This window comes from Biomphalaria glabrata, chromosome 4 (genome assembly GCF_947242115.1).
Source record: "Biomphalaria glabrata chromosome 4, xgBioGlab47.1, whole genome shotgun sequence".
In the NCBI taxonomy this organism is placed as follows: domain Eukaryota; kingdom Metazoa; phylum Mollusca; class Gastropoda; family Planorbidae; genus Biomphalaria; species Biomphalaria glabrata.
The window spans coordinates 3,400,192-3,421,450 of NC_074714.1; the positions used below are offsets into that span (position 1 = coordinate 3,400,192).

At 38.7% G+C, this 21,259-nt stretch overlaps 2 protein-coding genes across 2 annotated transcripts in view; one reads left to right on the forward strand and one right to left on the reverse strand.

The window, feature by feature from the left end:
* Positions 1-750: 750 nt before the first annotated feature.
* On the reverse strand, positions 751-18,230 carry LOC129925640 (uncharacterized). The gene is made up of 5 exons (XM_056025336.1): positions 18,157-18,230; positions 9,524-9,783; positions 7,317-7,413; positions 5,144-5,321; positions 751-1,645 (listed from the first exon to the last, which is right to left on the reverse strand). The coding sequence occupies exons 2-5, from the start codon at positions 9,723-9,725 to the stop codon at positions 1,478-1,480; spliced, it is 645 nt and encodes a 214-aa protein (XP_055881311.1). The 5' UTR covers positions 9,726-9,783; positions 18,157-18,230; the 3' UTR covers positions 751-1,477.
* LOC129925641 (extracellular matrix organizing protein FRAS1-like) overlaps positions 5,808-21,259 on the forward strand; it is a 49,329-nt gene continuing 33,877 nt past the window's right edge. The window contains exon 1 of the mRNA XM_056025337.1: positions 5,808-5,998. Within this exon, the coding sequence (XP_055881312.1) occupies positions 5,980-5,998 (19 nt within the window). The 5' untranslated portion in view covers positions 5,808-5,979. The remainder of the gene's footprint in view (positions 5,999-21,259) is intronic.

The following is a 21,259-nucleotide window of genomic DNA, read 5'->3' on the forward strand; positions in this document are numbered from 1 at the left end:
TTTTAGTCCGTTTGGGACTGAATCTTTACAGAGAGGGTGTTATGGACTTCGTATGCGTGTATCTGTATGTTATGAGACTCTTTAATCATATACTCTGAATTCAAACCTCTGTTGCCTTGCAGCTATACCCAATCATGGGAAAGGCTTCGGGAGTCAACCCTGAGGAAAAATCAGGAGCTGGCGACCCTAAGACAGTTTGCAGCACCCAGTGCTACACCCTGGCAGAACCTGCGAAGCCGCTGACCCCAAACGGCACTGCCGTTCCTTTGGATACATCAGCTGCGTGGAGAGGGGGGGGGGACTGATGTGTGGGCGACATCGTTCCGACCACAGCTAATGCCCAGGCATTCATCTCACCGAGATGATCCATAGTCGCTTCGCAACTGAAGGAGGTCATAGAGAGATAATCATACACCAAACAGGTCCATCAATAGTAGATTATGAGAAGTTGAAATAGACTTTAATCCTGGTTCAACGAAGCAATAATAGCCTCGTTTAGCAGTACTATTTTATTTAGCTCCTTCGCTTCCTCATTCAACACACATTGGCACCATTCCACATTCACACCACGGTGCGTACGTAAGACTAGGGTGCATGGCCATCAACCAATCGCTTCATCTCAACGTCACCATAGATACAGACACCCAAACACAGCGAAACAGATGGTTTAAAGTTTAAATAGACAAAACTACGTAGAGGACTTCCAAGAAATGTGCAATAAAAGACTTGTCAACATTCAATTAATAACAATACAACGTATTCTCATATTGTTACGATCTTCTCAATCAGGCCTTCTGCAAACACTGCCAAACACAACACAGCACATCTAACACAAGAACTTGACAACAAGAGTTTCAATAAACAATGTGGCGGTTTAATTACAATTACATCGACAGCAGCCAATAAACACAATGGGCTACACTAGCTTCAAATGCTTTGCTGCACATGGGAACTACCTAACTTAACATTACAAGTCTCTCTTTCTACTTTTGGAGTGGCACAGCTACATTCTCGAGGACTCACAGTCTTGCATTGTCCTTACTGCCTTGCTGTCATGGGCTCAACAGTCCTTTCTTACACACTGTCTCTAGTCCGTGAAGGCTCTGGATCACATGACCACAACATGGGTCATATCGACAGCCGTTGACCCGTTGACCTGTGTGATTGGCCTGAGTCGTGTGTATCAGTAGGCCGCACACACATTAACCCTTTCAGTCCGCCACTGGAGTTACTGCAATATGTATTTACTGCCTGAGTCGTATTCTAGATACATATATTAATGATATATTGTTGAAATTATAACTAATGGTTAAAAGGTATATGAAGGCTATACATTTGAGATTTCTAAATTTCTCTCTATGCCTATAAGAAAAATGTTTGCTGTCATTTCTGCGATAATATCTGCAGGCTTTGTCAGTGACTCTCAATCTGTGATGATCATCCTAAGACCTGGTCAGTGACTCTCAATCTGTGATGGTCATCTCCACACTTTGTCGTGTCTGTCAATCTGCGTGTGCGGCAGCCAGATAATTTTGTTTTTCTTCAGAGCTTTGAGTTGTCGTGGGCTGGTCAGCTCATTCACAGTCTTCATATCTGTCTTGTTCGAGTTGACCACTGTCTGGACATGTCTTGACCTGGAGTTAGCCTACAAGCAAAGCAACGAAAGTGTTAAAGTGTAACAAAATATATGGGTTATACGGGAAAAAATATATATATTTCTAACGTAAAGTTTACCTTTCAAACCTTGCTATCTATTGGGCAGATGATGATAAGGTCATCTGTGGGTTAATGAGCAGGGTGTTATGTGACCAGCACAAAGACCAACCGCCTTTACTTTCCTCAACTAAAGCCAGGTACCATTTAGAGTTCCGGCGGACTCAGGGGCGCAATTCAAAATCTCAGTCTTCACCGAGATTTGAACCCAGGACCCCAGGTTCGGAAGCCAAGCGCTTAACTACTCAGCCACCGTGCCCCTAACATAAATACTAGCGAGTCAAAAACATTTCTGAGTGTGTGTAAGAAAACGTATGTGTGATTGTGATTGTGGATATTTTGTATGATTGAGAGTATGGACTAGTGATTGTGTGTTAATTTTTATGTGTGTCGGAGTAGGAGATTTAATAATATAAATCTCTATTATTGGTGAGAAATGCGTTTTACAATTGTGCATTACACATAACAATACATGATTAGCGCAAACTATTTGTACGGTAGCGCACAAGATATACGTTCATACCCCAGCGTCTCTTTAGCATCACGTGTGAAATCAACAACAGTAAGTTACATTTTGTTCAACGATTTAACGGCTAAAGGCTTAAAAGAGTTTGTTTTTTTCTGTCTGTAATTGTGATTAGTGTCTTATGTTTTCTTTGTGATTAGTGTCTTGAATTTTCTTTGTGATTAATGTCTTATATGTTCTTTGTGATTAGTGTCTTATGTTTTCATTGTGATTAGTGTCTTATGTTTTCTTTGTGATTAGTGTCTTATGTTTTCTTTGTGATTAGTGTCTTATGTTTTCATTGTGATTAGTGTCTTATGTTTTCATTGTGATTAGTGTCTTATGTTTTCTTTGTGATTAGTGTCTTATGTTTTCTTTGTGATTAGTGTCTTATATTTTCTTTGTGATTAGTGTCTTAGATCTTCTTTGTGATTAGTGTCTTATATGTTCTTTGTGATTAGTGTCTTATATGTTCTTTGTGATTAGTGTCTTATATTTTCATTGTGATTAGTGTCTTAGATGTTCTTTGTGATTAGTGTCTTAGATCTTCTTTGTGATTAGTGTCTTATATATTCTTTTTGATTAGTGTCTTATATGTTCTTTGTGAATAGTGTCTTATATGTTTTTTGTGATTAGTGTCTTAGATCTTCTTTGTGATTTGTGTCTTAGATCTTCTTTGTGATTAGTGTCTTAGATCTTCTTTGTGATTAGTGTCTTATATATTCTTTGTGATTAGTGTCTTATATGTTCTTTGTGATTAGTGTCTTATATATTCTTTGTGATTAGTGTCTTATATCTTCATTGTAATTAGTGTCTTAGATCTTCTTTGTGATTAGTGTCTTAGATCTTCTTTGTGATTAGTGTCTTAGATCTTCTTTGTGATTAGTGTCTTATATCTTCATTGTGATTAGTGTCTTATATCTTCATTGTGATTAGTGTCTTATGTTTTCTTTGTGATTAGTGTCTTAGATTTTCTTTGTGATTAGTGTCTTAGATCTTCTTTGTGATTAGTGTCTTATATGTTCTTTGTGATTAGTGTCTTATATTTTCTTTGTGATTAGTGTCTTATATGTTCTTTGTGATTAGTGTCTTATATGTTCTTTGTGATTAGTGTCTTATATTTTCATTGTGATTAGTGTCTTATATCTTCATTGTGATTAGTGTCTTAGATCTTCTTTGTGAGTAGTGTCTTATATCTTCATTGTGATTAGTGTCTTAGATCTTTTTTGTGATTAGTGTCTTAGATCTTCTTTGCAATTAGTGTCTTATATCTTCATTGCGATTAGTGTCTTAGATCTTCTTTGTGATTAGTGTCTTAGATTTCATTGTGATTAGTGTCGTATGTTTTCATTGTGATTAGTGTCTTATGTTTTCTTTGTGATTAGTGTCTTATGTTTTCTTTGTGATTAGTGTCTTATGTTTTCATTGTGATTAGTGTCTTAGATCTTCTTTGTGATTAGTGTCTTAGATTTCATTGTGATTAGTGTCTTATGTTTTCTTTGTGATTAGTGTCTTATATGTTCTTTGTGATTAGTGTCTTATATGTTCTTTATGATTAGTGTCTTATATGTTCTTTGTGATTAGTGTCTTATATGTTCTTTATGATTAGTGTCTTATATGTTCTTTATTATTAGTGTCTTATATGTTCTTTATGTTTAGTGTCTTATATGTTCTTTGTGATTAGTGTCTTATATGTTCTTGTGATTAGTGTCTTATATGTTCTTTATTATTAGTGTCTTATATGTTCTTTGTGATTAATGTCTTATATGTTCTTTATGATTAGTGTCGTATATGTTCTTTGTGATTAGTGTCTTATATGTTCTTTATGATTAGTGTCTTATATTTTCTTTGTGATTAGTGTCTTAGATCTTCATTGTGATTAGTGTCTTATATTTTCTTTGTGATTAGTGTTTTATATGTTCTTTGTGATTAATGTCTTATATGTTCTTTATGATTAGTGTCGTATATGTTCTTTGTGATTAGTGTCTTATATGTTCTTTATGATTAGTGTCTTATATTTTCTTTGTGATTAGTGTCTTAGATCTTCATTGTGATTAGTGTCTTCTATTTTCTTTGTGATTAGTGTCTTCTATTTTCTGTGTGATTAGTGTCTTATATTTCTTTGTGATTAGTGTCTTATATTTTTTTGTGATTAGTGTCTTATATTTTCTTTGCGATTAGTGTCTTGTATGTTCTTTGTTATTAGTGTCTTGTATGTTCTTTGTGATTAGTGTCTTGTATGTTCTTTGTGTCTAGTGTCTTATATGTTCTTTGTGATTAGTGTCTTATATGTTCTTTGTGATTAGTGTCTTATGTTTTCATTGTGATTAGTGTCTTATGTTTTCATTGTGATTAGTGTCTTATGTTTTCTTTGTGATTAGTGTCTTATGTTTTCATTGTGATTAGTGTCTTATGTTTTCTTTGTGATTAGTGTCTTATGTTTTCTTTGTGAGTAGAGTCTTATATATTCTTTGTGATTAGTGTCTTATATTTTCTTTGTGATTATTGTCTTATATATTCTTTGTGATTAGTGTCTTATATATTCTTTGTGATTAGTGTCTTATGTTTTCTTTGTGATTAATGTCTTATATATTCTTTGTGATTAGTGTCTTATGTTTTCTTAGTGATGTTGAGATGTTTAAATCATGAAGAAGAGAATCTTGTTTAATGCTTAAAATCTTTTTAGTAATGTTTTGTTTGTACCCGTTGATCTAACATGTAGCATTTAGGATTTTATTTTTTATTATTTTTTTTGTTTAAATATATAGTTTGCCAACAGCCGAACCACTCAGAGATGTTGAAACTTAAACTATTGAAGATGTGAGCGTGATTGTGTGTAAGCGTATTTAATTGATGTGAATTGCTATATAAGTGTGTGTGCGCGTGTTAAAAATTACAAGAAGATAAATACAACAGCTAACTCACGTTTTGAGCGATGGGTTCGATCGTCTGCTGGACAATTTTGTCAGCTTTGTTTGCGTTCACTTGCGTCTGGTCAGCTCTGACATGCAGTCCAACTTTATGACAACAGCAGCATCTGCAGCAGCGTCTCTCTAGGGAGTGGGAGTCGCTGGGGTGTATAGTCACCAAGTGAGCAGTGCAGCTGTAATGATATTGTTACGATTCTCTCTAAACCCTCTGACAAAACAATGTGGCTAAGTCAAATGTTTGTAAAATGTTTTACATGTTTCGGATGTTCCTTCAGAGTTCAAGATAGTTTACTTCCTAGTCCAAACCTCCCGCAGGACGACGGGGGATGGGAGCGGGCAGGGTTTGAACCCGGGACCATCGATAAATCTGAATGACAGTCCAACGTGCAAACCGCACGACCAGGCAGCCATCCCGAGCAGGCATCCATGGTCAAGAACCAGACAACTTGGGCTCTGATATAACGAGACACTTTAATGAGTGTGATAAATAGTGAAGAGAAAACAATCAAATACTTTACAAATGGGCAGAAGTCAATGTCTGAATAGAACAACTATACACACCTTGTTCCTCTCTCAGTTCCCCAGACTTGACCCAACCTTGTTTTTATGAAAACAGCACATAGTTCATTGTCAGATAACAACAAACACCGTTGACCTACACGGAGAATGTTTACATCCGTCCCCTTTTTAAGTACACAGGCCTGTGTCGCATGAGTCGGTTGATTACACAGAGGCTACACTGACCAGCATCAAAGTCCAGATACAACAATAGCAATAGATCAAGAACAATCCTGTTCCATAATTGTAATTAAACATGTGGTATTAAGTCTAATGATGGCGGACCGCACAGGTACAGTAACTATTACTTTTGAGGCCGATTATTATAATATTGGTAAATCTCTTGTTCGCTTTTGTTTTTCCACATCTCTCTCTTTCTTTGTCTCTCTGTCTCCTCTCTTTACCTCCTCTCTGTCACTCTTTTCTTCTGTCTCTCTATTCTCTACTTTGTTTCTTTTCTGTCCTCCCTATCCAGCTTTTATTTCTCTTTATTCCTTCTCTTTTAATCTCCTTTCACTCTATCTCTTTTTTCCTCTCTCTTTCTTTCTCTCCTTCCTCTAACATCCACTCTTTCCTTTCTCTCACTTTCCTTCTCTTTTAATCTCCTTTCACTCTATCTCTTTTTTCCTCTCTCTTTCTTTCTCTCCTTCCTCTAACATCCACTCTCTCCTTTCTCTCACTTTCCTTCTCTTTTAATCTCCTTTCATTCTATCTCTTTCTTCCTCTCTCTTTCTTCCTCTCCTTCCTCTAACATCCACTCTCTCTCTCTCTCTCCTTCCCTTAGGACCAATGAAATGAGGAAGGAGTAGTAAAATATTTGACCGTTATGTCTCTCTCTCTTAAGTTAGTCACGTTTGGTAGAACTATTAAGTTAGTCACTTTTGGTAGAACTATTAAGTTAGTCACTTTTGGTAGAACTATTAAGTTAGTCACTTTTGGTAGAACTATTAAGTTAGTCACTTTGGTAGAACTATTAAGTTAGTCACTTTGGTAGAACTATTAAGTTAGTCACTTTTGGTAGAACTATTAAGTTAGTCACTTTTGGTAGAACTATTAAGTTAGTCACTTTTGGTAGAACTATTAAGTTAGTCACTTTTGGTAGAACTATTAAGTTAGTCACTTTTGGTAGAACTATTAAGTTAGTCACTTTTGGTAGAACTATTAAGTTAGTCACTTTTGGTAGAACTATTAAGTTAGTCACTTTGGTAGAACTATTAAGTGCTTACGAAAGAGGTCAGCATCCAACGTGATTCAATCCGTTTGCATTAGTCTTTCATAAAATAATTATGCTTTAAAAGACATTCGGAAATTTTTAGTTCAATAGTCTAGTTTTTTAGCGGCCCCCGAAAGGGGAAAAGACGCTATTAGTTTTGTGTGGAATGTCTGTCCGTCCGTCCGTCCGTCCCGTTTAGATCTCGTAAACTAGAAAAGAGAGTGAAAATCCGACATATAATATTTTAGACCATAAAAGTTCTGATGCAACGGCTAATTCTTTTTTGAAAGCGAAAAATCTAATTTTTTAAATCTAAAAATCTATGCGGTCGGCATTTTTCTAGAAACAAAAAACGTCGAAGCTTATAGATTGAGAGAAACAAGATGGCGTATCTTACCAGCAGCAATGACACATAAGGGAAACCATTACAATCAGTGCCACAAAGCCAAGTAAGCCTGCTAGTAGATAGAACCACCAGACGTCAGTACTGTCGTCTGCAAACAATTAATGAAAATGTCTGTTAGGACTTCATATAGTGATGAGTTCTTAGATCTATGTTTACTTAAAACAAATATATGTAGGTAACGGATAAAAAAAGAAGCTTAAAAACATTCCTACCTTATTCAAATTTCATTTTTTTTTTGTTTTTTTTAATCTCATAAGCTTTTATGTTTCAATATCGAAGGAGTTCCCATATTTTTATGCTTCCCCCCCCCTCTCTCTCGATGTCTCTCTCGTTCTATCTCTCTATGCTCTCTGTTTTGTCCCTTTACGAGCTCTCTCTCACTAATCTTTCTCTATTCTCTCTTTCCAATCTCTCTATTTTATTTCTCGACTCTCTTCTTTTCTAGCTAAACCTCCTTTTTTTTTGAGTTAACGTCTGTAGTTTATAAAATAAGATAAGAACCTCCTCTTTGTTTTTCTGTCCTACACTTCATTCAGATCTTTTCACACACTCTCGCTCCATTGTCAATCTCTTTTCTCTCTCTTTTCTCTTTCCCCCCCCCTTCTCTCTCTACTTTTCTTTCTCCTCTGTCATTTCTCTTTCTCTGTTTCTCTCTCTCTCTCTTCCCCTCTCTTTCTCTTCCCCTCTCTCTCTTTCCCTGTCTCTCTCTCTTACTTTCAGTCTCTCTCTGCCCTACTCTCTGTCTCTCTCTCTGTCTCTCTCTGTTTCTCTCTTAGTTTCTCTCTATCTCTAACTGTTTTTCTTTCTGTCTCTCTCTGTCTCTCACTCTGTCTCTATCTCTCTGTTCTCTTTGTCTCTCTCGCTGTTTCTCTCTGTCTCTCTCTCTCTTTGTTTCTCTTTCTGTTTCTCTCTGTTTCTCTCTCTGTTTCTCTCTGCCTCTCTCTGTCTCTCTCTCTGTTTCTCTCTCTGTTTCTCTCTCTGTTTCTCTCTGTCTCTCTCTGTCTCTCTCTCTGTTTCTCTCTCTGTCTATTTCTGTTTCTCTTTCTGTTTCTCTCTGTCTCTCTCTGTCTTTCTCTCTGTTTCTCTCTTTGTCTCTCTCGGTCTCTTTCTGTTTCTCTTTCTGTTTCTCTCTCTGTTTCTCTCTGTCTCTCTCTCTGTTTCTCTTTCTGTTTCTCTCTGTTTCTCTCTGTTTCTCTCTCTCTCTCTCTGTCTCTCTCTGTCTCTCTCTCTGTTTCTCTTTCTGTTTCTCTCTCTGTCTCTCTCTGTCTCTCTCTCTGTTTCTCTTTCTGTTTCTCTCTCTGTTTCTCTCTCTGTCTCTCTCTCTCTGTTTCACTCTCTGTCTCTCTCTGTTTCTCTTTCTGTTTCTCTCTGTTTCTCTGTCTGTTTCTCTCTGTTTCTCTCTGTCTCTCTCTCTGTTTCTCTCTCTGTTTCTCTCTGTCTCTCTCTTTGTTTCTCTTTCTGTCTCTCTCTGTTTCTCTCTCTGTCTCTCTCTCTGTTTCTCTTTCTGTTTCTCCCTGTTTCTCTCTGTCTCTCTCTGTTTCTCTCTGTTTCTCTGTTTCTCTCTCTCTGTCTCTCTCTCTGTTTCTCTTTCTGTTTCTCTCTGTTTCTCTCTGTCTCTCTCTCTGTTTCTCTCTGTCTCTCTCTCTGTCTCTCACTCTCTTTCTCTCTGTCTCTCTCTGTTTCTCTTTCTGTTTCTCTCTGTCTCTCTCTCTGTTTCTCTCTGTCTCTCTCTGTCTCTCTCTCTGTTTCTCTTTGTCTCTCTCTCTGTCTGTCTCTCTCTCTGTTTCTCTCTGTCTCTCTCTCTGTCTGTCTCACTCTCTGTTTCTCTCTGTCTCTCTCTCTGTTTCTCTCTGTCTCTCTTTCTCTCTCTCTGTCTGTCTCTCTCTCTCTGTTTCTATCTCTCTCTCTCTCCTACTTGTAAATGTCTCCAATGTTTGCAATACGGAAAAACTTTTAAGGTTCAAGCCATTTAGTTTTTTGTTTGATATTTCCTGTGGTCTGGTGCACTTATTTCTAGTTGACACTGTTTTCGCACTTGAAATAATAAGTCTCAATTTTCAAACGCTGTTAATTACTATCCTATGTCGTCATCTAAAACGTTTGTGTTAAGACCAAAGGGTCGCTAGTTCGTGAACAGGCATCTCAGTCATACAGAGAGACGTTCTGTTTGTATGTCCAAAGTTTGAAAGTCCACTTACGAATAGTATTGTACAGATTGACATCTTCTTTGATGACCACACAGGTTGGCAACGGGGCCCACTGTCCATCTTGGCACAGGACCCGTGCCGCCCCTGTCATGAAGAAGCCTGCCAGGCATCTGTAGGTCGCGGTGTCGTTGTTTGAATTCATGGTCACATCTGCGTTATTGACCAGTGGTACCGGAAAACAGGCTGAGTTCATCTTGCTCTTGTTAAAGTCCAGCAATGAATTTTGGTTGTTCTAATTTAATCTACGTAACCTAAACATTGAAAAGGAAAGATAAACACATTATAAGCAACATGAGAGGATTAAAGAAATTAAAGAAATTACCTCCCTTAAAATCGAAATAGTCATAAACAAATAGAGACCTATTCTTTAGTTCAGGCTTAATCACATTAGTTAATTCTCTTTCAAATAGAACATCAATGAAAAAACATCAGCATGCGGAAATTTAAAAAAATCTCTTTAATAAAGAATACGCAGGGCCTGCTAAGGCATAGGCAAACTAGGCAGTCTCCGATTGGTAGAAGCCTCGCACAGGACAAAAAATTGCGAAACAACTTGGATCAAATCTGACAAAGTATTGCCTCTGCCACCTATCGAGAGTGGCAGAACCGATGGGAGGCTGAGACTCACAGTAAACTCAGGCAGATTGAGGCGGATGTCAGGTGGCGGTCCACATCTAAGGGTCTGACAAGGCGTTGTAGCACGACCATGTCCAGACTTAGGATTAGCCACACCTACATCACGCACTCTTTTGTACTGAAGAGAGAGGAGCCCCCACTTTGTGAGTACTGTGACTCTCGCCTCACCGTGGAACATATCCTCGTTGATTGCCCCAGATACCAGGATGTCAGGGCGAAATATTTTAGAGCCACTAATTTAAAAACACTATTTGATAATGTCGACCCTGGGAAGGTACTGGGCTTTATCCGGGAAGTGGGGCTATCTACGAAGATCTGATTTCTGAATTTGTGAACATGCACTATTTACATTAGATTTTTACCAAATATTTAAATTTTTACTACCTTTACTATTTTAACTGTGAATAGACCTTGTTTTTAATGATATGACTGTATAGAATCTGGCCCTTGTTGTTTAAAGAGAGAGTAGTCCTTAAGGGACTGCAGGCACGACATGGCCTAAATTGTGCCTATGTGCCTCAAATCAAAAATCAAATCAAATCAAATCTGAAACATAGCAGAACTCTTTGGCTCTTATCTACTAGCCTCTACTGATCCATGGATTTTTATAAGATGCTTAGATCTCCTTATTAAACTACAAATGTTAGAAGACCAATGTTTCTTTCTTTTGGTGAAACGTCGAAAAGTTATTTATAGTCTGACGATCATGAATCGTAGATGACGTAGGGTAATGCTATAGTAACTGGTTAGGGTCGTAGCGCAGCATGGTGCGAATGGGGAAAAAAAAAGGTGCGAATTTGGGTATTGAACGGAAGGGAGGGTTAAAAAGAGAAAGCCGGAAAGAGATTGGACAGGGTGAGAGATGTTTACGCATAGACATAAATAAATATAGACTGAAGAGTTTTATGAAACGAAAATTTGTGACTAGCCATTTTGTGTACTTTATTATACAGCATTTATGAGCAGTATAAAAGTTAAGTGCTTTATAAACTTTCTTTTTAAATATACACAATGATACGCACCTATTTATATTGTAAATAAGGAGGCAGTGTAGTTTTGTTTAATCTCTAAGTATGAAGATCATGCAATTTTTCATAATTCGGAAATCGGAATGGAATAGATATACATGTTTTCAAGTTACATGACGTTACTTCCTTCGGCCAGTCTATATTTATTTATGTCTATGGTAATGCTGTAGTCACTTGTTACGGTCGTAGCGCAGCATGGTGCGAATGGGAAAAATGGTGCAAATGGGAAAAATGGTGCAAATGGGAAAAATGGTGCAAATGGGAAAAAAAGGTGCGAATTTGGGTATTGAATGGAAGGGAGGTTAAAAACATGAAGCCGTAAGGAGATTGACAGGATGAGAGATGTTTACGTAACTTGTTATAATATTAAAGTATTTCTAGAGTAAAACGTGAGAGTGTATTATTATTTTGAAGAGTCAAGTGTCCTAACAGTACTAGACGAATTTAACTTATTTGTTGATTTAGATATAGATACAGGAGGATTTATAATTCTTTGCGTATGTTTCGGTCTTAATTTTTTTTTCTCATTCAACGGACCTCATTCATCAATCGTAAATAAACACATTTAGCCACGTCATAATATTGATAAAACAATAAAAAATACGTATCACGTGTCAGCCTTTAAGGATTATATAATTTGTATAGGAGATATATGGAATCACGTGACTAAATGTTGTTTGATAACGATTGGAGAATGAGGTCCATTGGGCCATTCTTCATCCTAGGGTCTCTCTATTCGCCTCACCTATGGCTTCCAAGTACCTAAGGCCGGCCCTGACTGGATGAATGCTACTGTTGGTTAAACTATAGGAACACACTTCCTACTCCTTGAAAACGATTATTTCTGGCCTGCCAGTAAAAGTGGGCAAATTGTCGATTTGCCTAGGGCCTACAATTGAATATGTCTTGCCCTGGAGCACGAAACAAAGGTGGAGACTGTATCTCCTAGGTAAGAATGTTTAACACTATTAGTGCTGTTTGGATGAACTGGTCTAGTGTTTAAAAAAAAACAAAGCGATAGAGAGAAAGATGGAGGGAGGAGAAAGGGAGGGAAACAAAAGTTAATTATAAGTTCAAGTGCAGTGGGGAGGTAACCTCATATTATTTTATACTGTGATACAATTCTACATTTGTTTCCCTTGGATTATTCAAGCGTTACTAACAACGATCCCATAAGCCTATGTGCGCCTTCTTTGCTACACGCTTTTACAAAACAAAACCACAAAATATTTCATAGACGAATGTTTACTTGCAATGAATTCCTCTTTCACCCGGCCCACTCTGCACCGTAGTAGCCCAAAGGGGCATTTAGATTAAAAACCTCTTTCCTAGCAATCTGGCATGTGTGGCTGAGTAACAAAAACAGCACGTGTGGCTGAGTTCGAATCCTGACTCATGTAGAGTATATGTATGCTTTGTGTCTAAAAGTCACCAAGGAATTCTATCTTTCTCCCTCCAAACACTGGTCTACAAAACAGATAGGACCATAGCGCTCCGGGCTGCTATAATTATTAAAGATCCGCTAGACAAAAAAACAAAAACATTTTTAAAAAGAACATTGTAAAAAAAAACTATATTAAGTGTATATCAAATAGTTCGGGTCAGTCTTGGAATTAAATTTGTAAAATATCTAGACTAACAAAGGTAAATCTGTGCTATTAATTGTATTTGTTTGGCGCAATTACCAGTCTACATTAACCATGGCGGAATCTGTTGGTCACAACTGGGCCTGCTGACATAAATGCAGTGAGTGTCATAGATCTTGTGACTCAAGTAGGCGTCTATATTACAAAGTTTCACATCTATGTACAGGTATTTTTTTTACAGCGAATTAATCTGTCTTAATGACACCTACAGAACTTGTAATAAATGAACATTATCCACCGACCCCAGTGGCACTACTGCCATTGGAGGGCCCTGTTCTGCTTCTACACTCTTTCCACTCAGATCACTCTTTATTTTCTCGTTTCCATGCCCAAGATCTTGGCAGCTGTAGGTCTGTCTCAGCACCATCAAACCATCACATCACTTGCCCAAACTCTTGGCAGCTGTAGGTCTGTCTCAGCACCATCAAACCATCACATCACATTCCCAAACTCTTGGCAGCTGTAGGTCTGTCTCAGCACCATCAAACCATCACATCACATTCCCAAACTCTTGGCAGCTGTAGGTCTGTCTCAGCACCATCAAACCATCACATCACATTCCCAAACTCTTGGCAGCTGTAGGTCTGTCTCAGCACCATCAAACCATCACATCACATTCCCAAACTCTTGGCAGCTGTAGGTCTGTCTCAGCACCATCAAACCATCACATCACATTCCCAAACTCTTGGCAGCTGTAGGTCTGTCTCAGCACCATCAAACCATCACATCACATTCCCAAACTCTTGGCAGCTGTAGGTCTGTCTCAGCACCATCAAACCATCACATCACATTCCCAAACTCTTGGCAGCTGTAGGTCTGTCTCAGCACCATCAAACCATCACATCACATTCCCAAACTCTTGGCAGCTGTAGGTCTGTCTCAGCACCATCAAACCATCACATCACATTCCCAAACTCTTGGCAGCTGTAGGTCTGTCTCAGCACCATCAAACCATCACATCACATTCCCAAACTCTTGGCAGCTGTAGGTCTGTCTCAGCACCATCAAACCATCACATCACATTCCCAAACTCTTGGCAGCTGTAGGTCTGTCTCAGCACCATCAAACCATCACATCACATGCCCAAACTCTTGGCAGCTGTAGGTCTGTCTCAGCACCATCAAACCATCACATCACATGCCCAAACTCTTGGCAGCTGTAGGTCTGTCTCAGCACCATCAAACCATCACATCACATGCCCAAACTCTTGGCAGCTGTAGGTCTGTCTCAGCACCATCAAACCATCACATCACATGCCCAAACTCTTGGCAGCTGTAGGTCTGTCTCAGCACCATCAAACCATCACATCACATGCCCAAACTCTTGGCAGCTGTAGGTCTGTCTCAGCACCATCAAACCATCACATCACATGCCCAAACTCTTGGCAGCTGTAGGTCTGTCTCAGCACCATCAAACCATCACATCACATGCCCAAACTCTTGGCAGCTGTAGGTCTGTCTCAGCACCATCAAACCATCACATCACATGCCCAAACTCTTGGCAGCTGTAGGTCTGTCTCAGCACCATCAAACCATCACATCACATTCCCAAACTCTTGGCAGCTGTAGGTCTGTCTCAGCACCATCAAACCATCACATCACATTCCCAAACTCTTGGCAGCTGTAGGTCTGTCTCAGCACCATCAAACCATCACATCACATTCCCAAACTCTTGGCAGCTGTAGGTCTGTCTCAGCACCATCAAACCATCACATCACATTCCCAAACTCTTGGCAGCTGTAGGTCTGTCTCAGCACCATCAAACCATCACATCACATGCCCAAACTCTTGGCAGCTGTAGGTCTGTCTCAGCACCATCAAACCATCACATCACATGCCCAAACTCTTGGCAGCTGTAGGTCTGTCTCAGCACCATCAAACCATCACATCACATGCCCAAACTCTTGGCAGCTGTAGGTCTGTCTCAGCACCATCAAACCATCACATCACATGCCCAAACTCTTGGCAGCTGTAGGTCTGTCTCAGCACCATCAAACCATCACATCACATGCCCAAACTCTTGGCAGCTGTAGGTCTGTCTCAGCACCATCAAACCATCACATCACATGCCCAAACTCTTGGCAGCTGTAGGTCTGTCTCAGCACCATCAAACCATCACATCACATGCCCAAACTCTTGGCAGCTGTAGGTCTGTCTCAGCACCATCAAACCATCACATCACATGGTCAAACTAAATATTTATTCTCCTGTAGTAAACGTACAAGTCGATTTATTTTTTTTTAAAAGTAAAGTTACTCCTTCAGACCTTGCGATCTATAGGGCAGAGGATGTAAGGGTCATCTGTTTCTGTGGGCAGCGGTTATCGAGGGTGTCATGTGGCCAGCACAACGACCAACCGCCTTCACGTTTCCGCAACTAATGTCAGATACCCATTAGAGCTGGGTGGATTCAGAAGCGCCCTAAAATTCTGAGATTTAAAATCCAAGTCTCCACCAAGATTCTAACCCGGATCCCTCGGTTCGGAGGCCAAGCGCTTTACCACTCAGCCACCGCGCCTCCTCCAGTTATTAAAGGGACCAGAAAAAGTTGATGTACTTCTACCATTCACTTTCCTAGTGAAAACTTGTGGTTAGGGTTATTCGGCACAATAGCACATTTCAAGCCATGTCCATCATTTCTTCTCCGACTGCTCAGAGCTATCTCTTTGTCAACTGTGATACTAAACGTGCTTGCTTTGTATGACCAGTATAGTTATTATAACATATCGATAAACCCAGGGATCTATGTTTGTTGACATGTTTGTTGACATGTTTGTTGACATGTTTGTTGACATGTTTGTTGACATGTCGAATGAATGAACTGATGAACGTTGACATGGTCAGTTAGTGACGAAAGGGGCGGGGGGATATTGAAAGTCATGTAGGCCTATAGAGACTATTTAGAAGTATAAAGTTTGCATTTACACCAGGGGCTCTCAACAGTTGGATCGCGACCCCTTTGGGGGTCGATTTGACGATTTGCCAGGGGTCGCCTAAGACCATTGAAAAAATGAATTGTTTTTGTCTATTTTTCTATTGCTGTGTGGGTGGGGGGGTCGCGGCAGAGTGGGGGATTGTAAAAAGGGGTTGCAGAGCCTAAAAGGTTGAGTTACACAGATATGTACTGTGATATTTTTTAGTATTGTATACTACTCTAGTATTACACACACACGCGAATCCAAAACAGGCTGTAATGGTCACTTTACGTAAATACCTAGTCGAATTGTCCAACAAGGAATCGGCGCCCAAGCCCCATTATTCCAGCCAGTTGCTGTTGGAAAGTCCTGTCTGAAGGTTCCACAATGGTAGCAACCATTACTGGGTTCATAAACTTAGAGCACAGCACTCCGGTCCCTGGCCGAAGGCATCGCTAACTATGCGGGAATTTCTTCATATTCCTATTCTGTAGCCGCCACAATCAATACAGTATGAGAACCGCCACTACAGCCAGGGGTTCACTGATGACGCCCCCCTCCCCTCTCCTCTGCGTGGAACGGTGTGGCTGACATGTATGGCCAATCAGCGATTACTTAGCTACCTGATATAACCAGTTCATAAGACAAAGTTTATAATAATAAAGGGAGTTAATAGGCATAGGGGGTATATCTAGAATTATCTTTCCCTGTCATTGGTATATCATGGATTCCTGTTCCCTGCATTGACGTTGCTAGTGCTTTGACAATCTCCCACAGATTAAGAATGTTCAATTACCGACAAGTAGTAGATAATCAGCCATTACTGGCAAAACAGACAACAAAATGTGTAGCTGCATGATGGGGGGGGGGGGAGAGTTAATGTGTGAGGGAGTGTGAGGGTGTGTATTACTAAGACTCGAAATTAATCTCAGCTACTATTGTGAGACTATGGCAAAGGTTGCTTTTATTTAACTTCTCTGTACGTTATATTATACAATTATTATACAAATAATTATATATCTGAATTATCCTTGAGACATCCTGCCTAGTTGGACTCGTTCAGTCGTGGAACCCATGCCGTTAGAAAAAAACGCCTTGCTGCTAGACCCACAAATAGGACATGTGTATTACAATGGTGCATTACTCATAACAAAAGGTTGCAGTAATGGCTAAAGACAAAGACGTTTAAGCCACAGTTTCAAGTTAAAATTACAATTAAATTAGATTTAATGATTAATTGCTTAAGAAACAACGGAATCTGCTTTTTTTTTTTTTTTGTGATTGGCGTTTTATATCTTTTCTGTTAAAACGTGACCTAAAGGTAGTTGTGTTTAAAATCTTTGTATCTGTTTTGTTAGAGAGTATTTGATTAATATTTGATCTAAGTGCTGTTTATTTCTTCGTTCTTCTTCTTTGTTCTCATTTGACATGTTGGAGAGTTCAGATCAGTAATCCTATATTTGAGATGAACTGCGCAGTGGTTTCCAGATCAGGCAGCTCTCCATATAGATGTCTGCTTATTACCAATGATATTACTTGCAATATTTATTTATTTTTAATGTTTAATTTGCATACCGTGTGGAGATATTGATACTTAAAATATAGAGGAAAAAACGCATTGGGAGTTTAATAACAAGAAAATGGTCAAAGGTTTTAGTACTTCTATAGAATAGCTTTTATTAGCTTCTTTGAAAACAACTTTTTTTTGGTACAGATGTAGGTTAAAGTATGTTCTTTAAACTCCATGGACTTTTAAGCGTTTATTTTATTTCAATAACATCAAAAATACTTTCCCAGAAAAAAAGCAGTTTTTTGTTATCTCGTCTTCGTGTCGGCCCCAAAATAAAAGTAAAAAAAAAATTTAAAAAAAAGTAAAAAAAAAAAGTAAAAAAAGTTCCCCTTTTAGACCTTACGATCAATAGGGCAGATGATGTAAAGGGCATCTGTTTCTGTGGCCTACATGTAACACAACGACCAACCGCCTTTACTTTTCCCCTACAAATGTCAGATACTTATTAGAGCAGGGTGGACTCAGAGGCGCTCTAAAGATCCCAGTCCTCACCAGGATTCAAACCAGGGAAGTTAAGCGCTTTACCACTTAGCCACTGCTTCATCTCATGCCAATAAAATAAAATTATCAAAACTTTTAAATGTTTGAGTTCCAAATAAAATGGACCTCATTCACCAATCGTAAATAAACACATTTACCCACGTCATAATATTGATAAAACAATGAAAAAAAAATACGTATCACGTGACGGCCACTATGGATTACAAAATTTGTATAGAAGATAGATAGAATCACGTGGCTAAATGTTTGTTTACGATTGGTGCATGAGGTCCATTCAAATTCTGAACACCAAATTTGTAAGTTTTTAAAAGTAACAAAGTAACTTCTTACCTGAAGAGCTTCTTCAAAACAACAGCACAGAAGATTTACGAAACAAAATTTTCAGAGGCTAATAACGACATTTTGTTATTTCTAAATGTAATGATCTCTAGTGAGGCATTGGGCTGATCAATTAATAACTAATCGTTGATTGGCCAGTACAAATGCTTGTGTAGAGTCCCATAACACTTAATGGTAGTGACAGGCTCTATTTGTGGGATTTCATTGGCACAGAAATGGTCAGCGATAGAGAGGAAGAGTTTATACTAGTGGTTTACATTACAGATTTAATAATTACATGATTATGTGACTAGATTATTGTGTATTGTTTGAAACTGCTTTCTGTTACTACATATTGTTACACCAACCTCTTTTTTTCCTCTTTCTCTAACGCTCTCTCGCTCTCTCTCTCTTTTTACTCCCCCGTCTCTCTCTCCTTTTCTCGAACTCTCTTCTTTTCTCGAACTCTCTCCTTTTCTCGCACTCTCTCCTTTTCTTTTCTGTAGTTCTCTCTCCTTCTCTTTCTCCTTTATTCTCCCTCTCAGTCCATCCCCTTCCCCTTTACCTCTCTCGCTATTTCTCCCTATCTCTCCTTTTTTTGTCCATCTCTCTACACTTTTCCCTCTACCTCTCTTTGTCACCGAAGTGACCATTATAATGGCCGCTATGCAACCAAAACTAAGAAAGGTCAACTGAGGTCACAAGAAATCATGACGTTGCGACAAGAAAAAAAAGGATTGCAAACAACGCGAGGAACATTAGTGCCAAAGACGTCATAGAAGTTATGACGTAGCACTTAGAAGAAAATGACGCGCTATTGAAGACAGCGGTGCTCTCATTTTGTGTACCATTGTCTATAATACTAATAATATCAAATAATCTCCTGACCAAAACTGCGACAATAGTGGGCCTCCACTTTCTTAGATCCGGCCCTGTGTTTATCTCGCCATTATTTACAATTCATTTCACTCTCTCTCTCTCTCTCTCTCTGGCTCTCTCTCTCTCTCTCTCTCTCTCTGGCTCTCTCTCTCGCTCTGGCTCTCTCTCTCTCTCTCTCTCGCTCTGGCTCTCTCTCTCGCTCTGGCTCTCTCTCTCTCTCACTCTGGCTCTCTATATCTCGCTCTGGCTCTCTCTCTCTCTCTCTCGCTCTGGCTCTCTCTATCTCGCTCTGGCTCTCTCTCTCTCTCTCTCTCTCGCTCTGGCACTCTCTCTCTCTCGCTCTGGCTCTCTCTCTCTCTCTCTCTCTTACTTTCTTTCTAACTGCCTCTCTTTGTTTTATTTATTTTGCTCTATTTTTTTTTTCTGTCGGTCTTTAGTTGTACCAGATGATAACACCCTAATCTACATTTGATTGCATCTATTATTATCACTATTCTCTGCACTTTCTAATTCTCGTTCAGCGTTGTCAGTTGGTTTTTATATCCCCCCCCCACACACACACACAGTTACGGCTGTTACCGCATCCAGCGATTCTCAAACTGCGGCTGCGCCCTTTTAGGAAGGCCTGACGTCCTGACACAAAAGGGGGGTGGACCCTTGGCAGGTCAATTTATTGTCAAGAGTTAAATAACTTTTGTATTTTCACGTTGTTATAAGCCCATGTTCAAATATTGACCAAATAAAATGAAACAAAAAAAGTTTAAAATATTTAAAGGGATAGACGTTTCGTTTTTTTAGTAGCACCTATTGAATAGAATAAAATATTCGCTCAAAACTTTTTTGAAGAAAACATCTTAAATCGTCTGTGTTAACGCGAGACCAATCATCATAGAAGACTTGAGCATTTGCCTGCAACGTCACATAAGCATATAATACAACGTTTCCTGGGAATAAGACCACATGTAGATTTGAAGTTCATGCCAAACCAGCTGTTGGAAATCATTAACAGTGTACCCTCAGTCAAAAGCGCATAGAAAGTACACAAAAAATAACAGGCTGACTAATACTTTTATAAATACTTTATCCAGTAGCGTAGTGTGGCACTGCGTAGGGGTGCGGACAGCACTTTTTAAAGTCAGAGTACAAACTGTAAAAAAAAAAATATTATTAAATCAAACGCTTTTTTTTTTGGCGCCCCCGAAAGGGGAAACGACGCTATTAGTTTTGTGTGGTCTGTCTGTACGTCTGTCCGTCCCGTCTAGATCTCATAAACAAGAAAAGATATTAAAAATCCGACATCATGATAATTTAGACCTTTCAAAATTCTGATGCAACGGCTACTTTTTTTTCTTTTCTGAAAGCGAAAAATTTAATTTTTAAAATCAATTATGCAAGTATTTTTTTCATAAGACAATACCATTATTACAACTATTCACTATTAATAGTAACAAACATGCGAGTCTTTTTAGTAAGGGAGAAAGCTGTTAAACATATTTGTAACACACTTATGCAAACGGTTTTAGGTTTTTTGTCTAAAAAATTTTTTTCACAAATCTTTTGCTAAGTTAAATAAGTTTTGTCATACTAACTAATACATTTACAAAATAAAAATATAAACTTTTTTCTCAATAGAAAAAAATCTATTTAATATTGTAATAACGTAAGGGAGGCAACTCAACGAGACATATGTTTATTTACAAGAGGACATGACAAACACATAGGACATTTGCCCTGAGCACAGCATCTTCATATCGGCTCAAGACTTGGGCGGACATCGTTTGTCTCTCTTCCTCATGTTGACATCCTTTTCAGTCTAGTTTATCACAGTGCGTACCTTCTAGCTTAGATGGCGGTGCGCATGGCAGAGTTATAACAATATGCATAAAAATTATTGCGTGACAGATTCCTAACACTCTGAGTATTTGTTGCGGAAAAGTTTGATTTTTTTTTTCTTGAGCCTTTGAATAAGAGATTGACCTTTAAAAAACAATTAGATCAATCAGATAATCATTATATCACATCAGTTAGGCCAGATTTACATCCAACTTCACCTTCACTTTCACCTATCCCTTGGTCTTCTGGACCGTTGGGGCACCACACAAGATTGGTCAACCTTCTTTCTCCATTCTTCTCTGTTATTTGCCTTTGATAGAATTTGATTCTGATATTCTTTCTGGAAATATGTAATCACAAAAGTATGAATTCCCGCTGGCTGAAGCTGGTGAATACATATCTT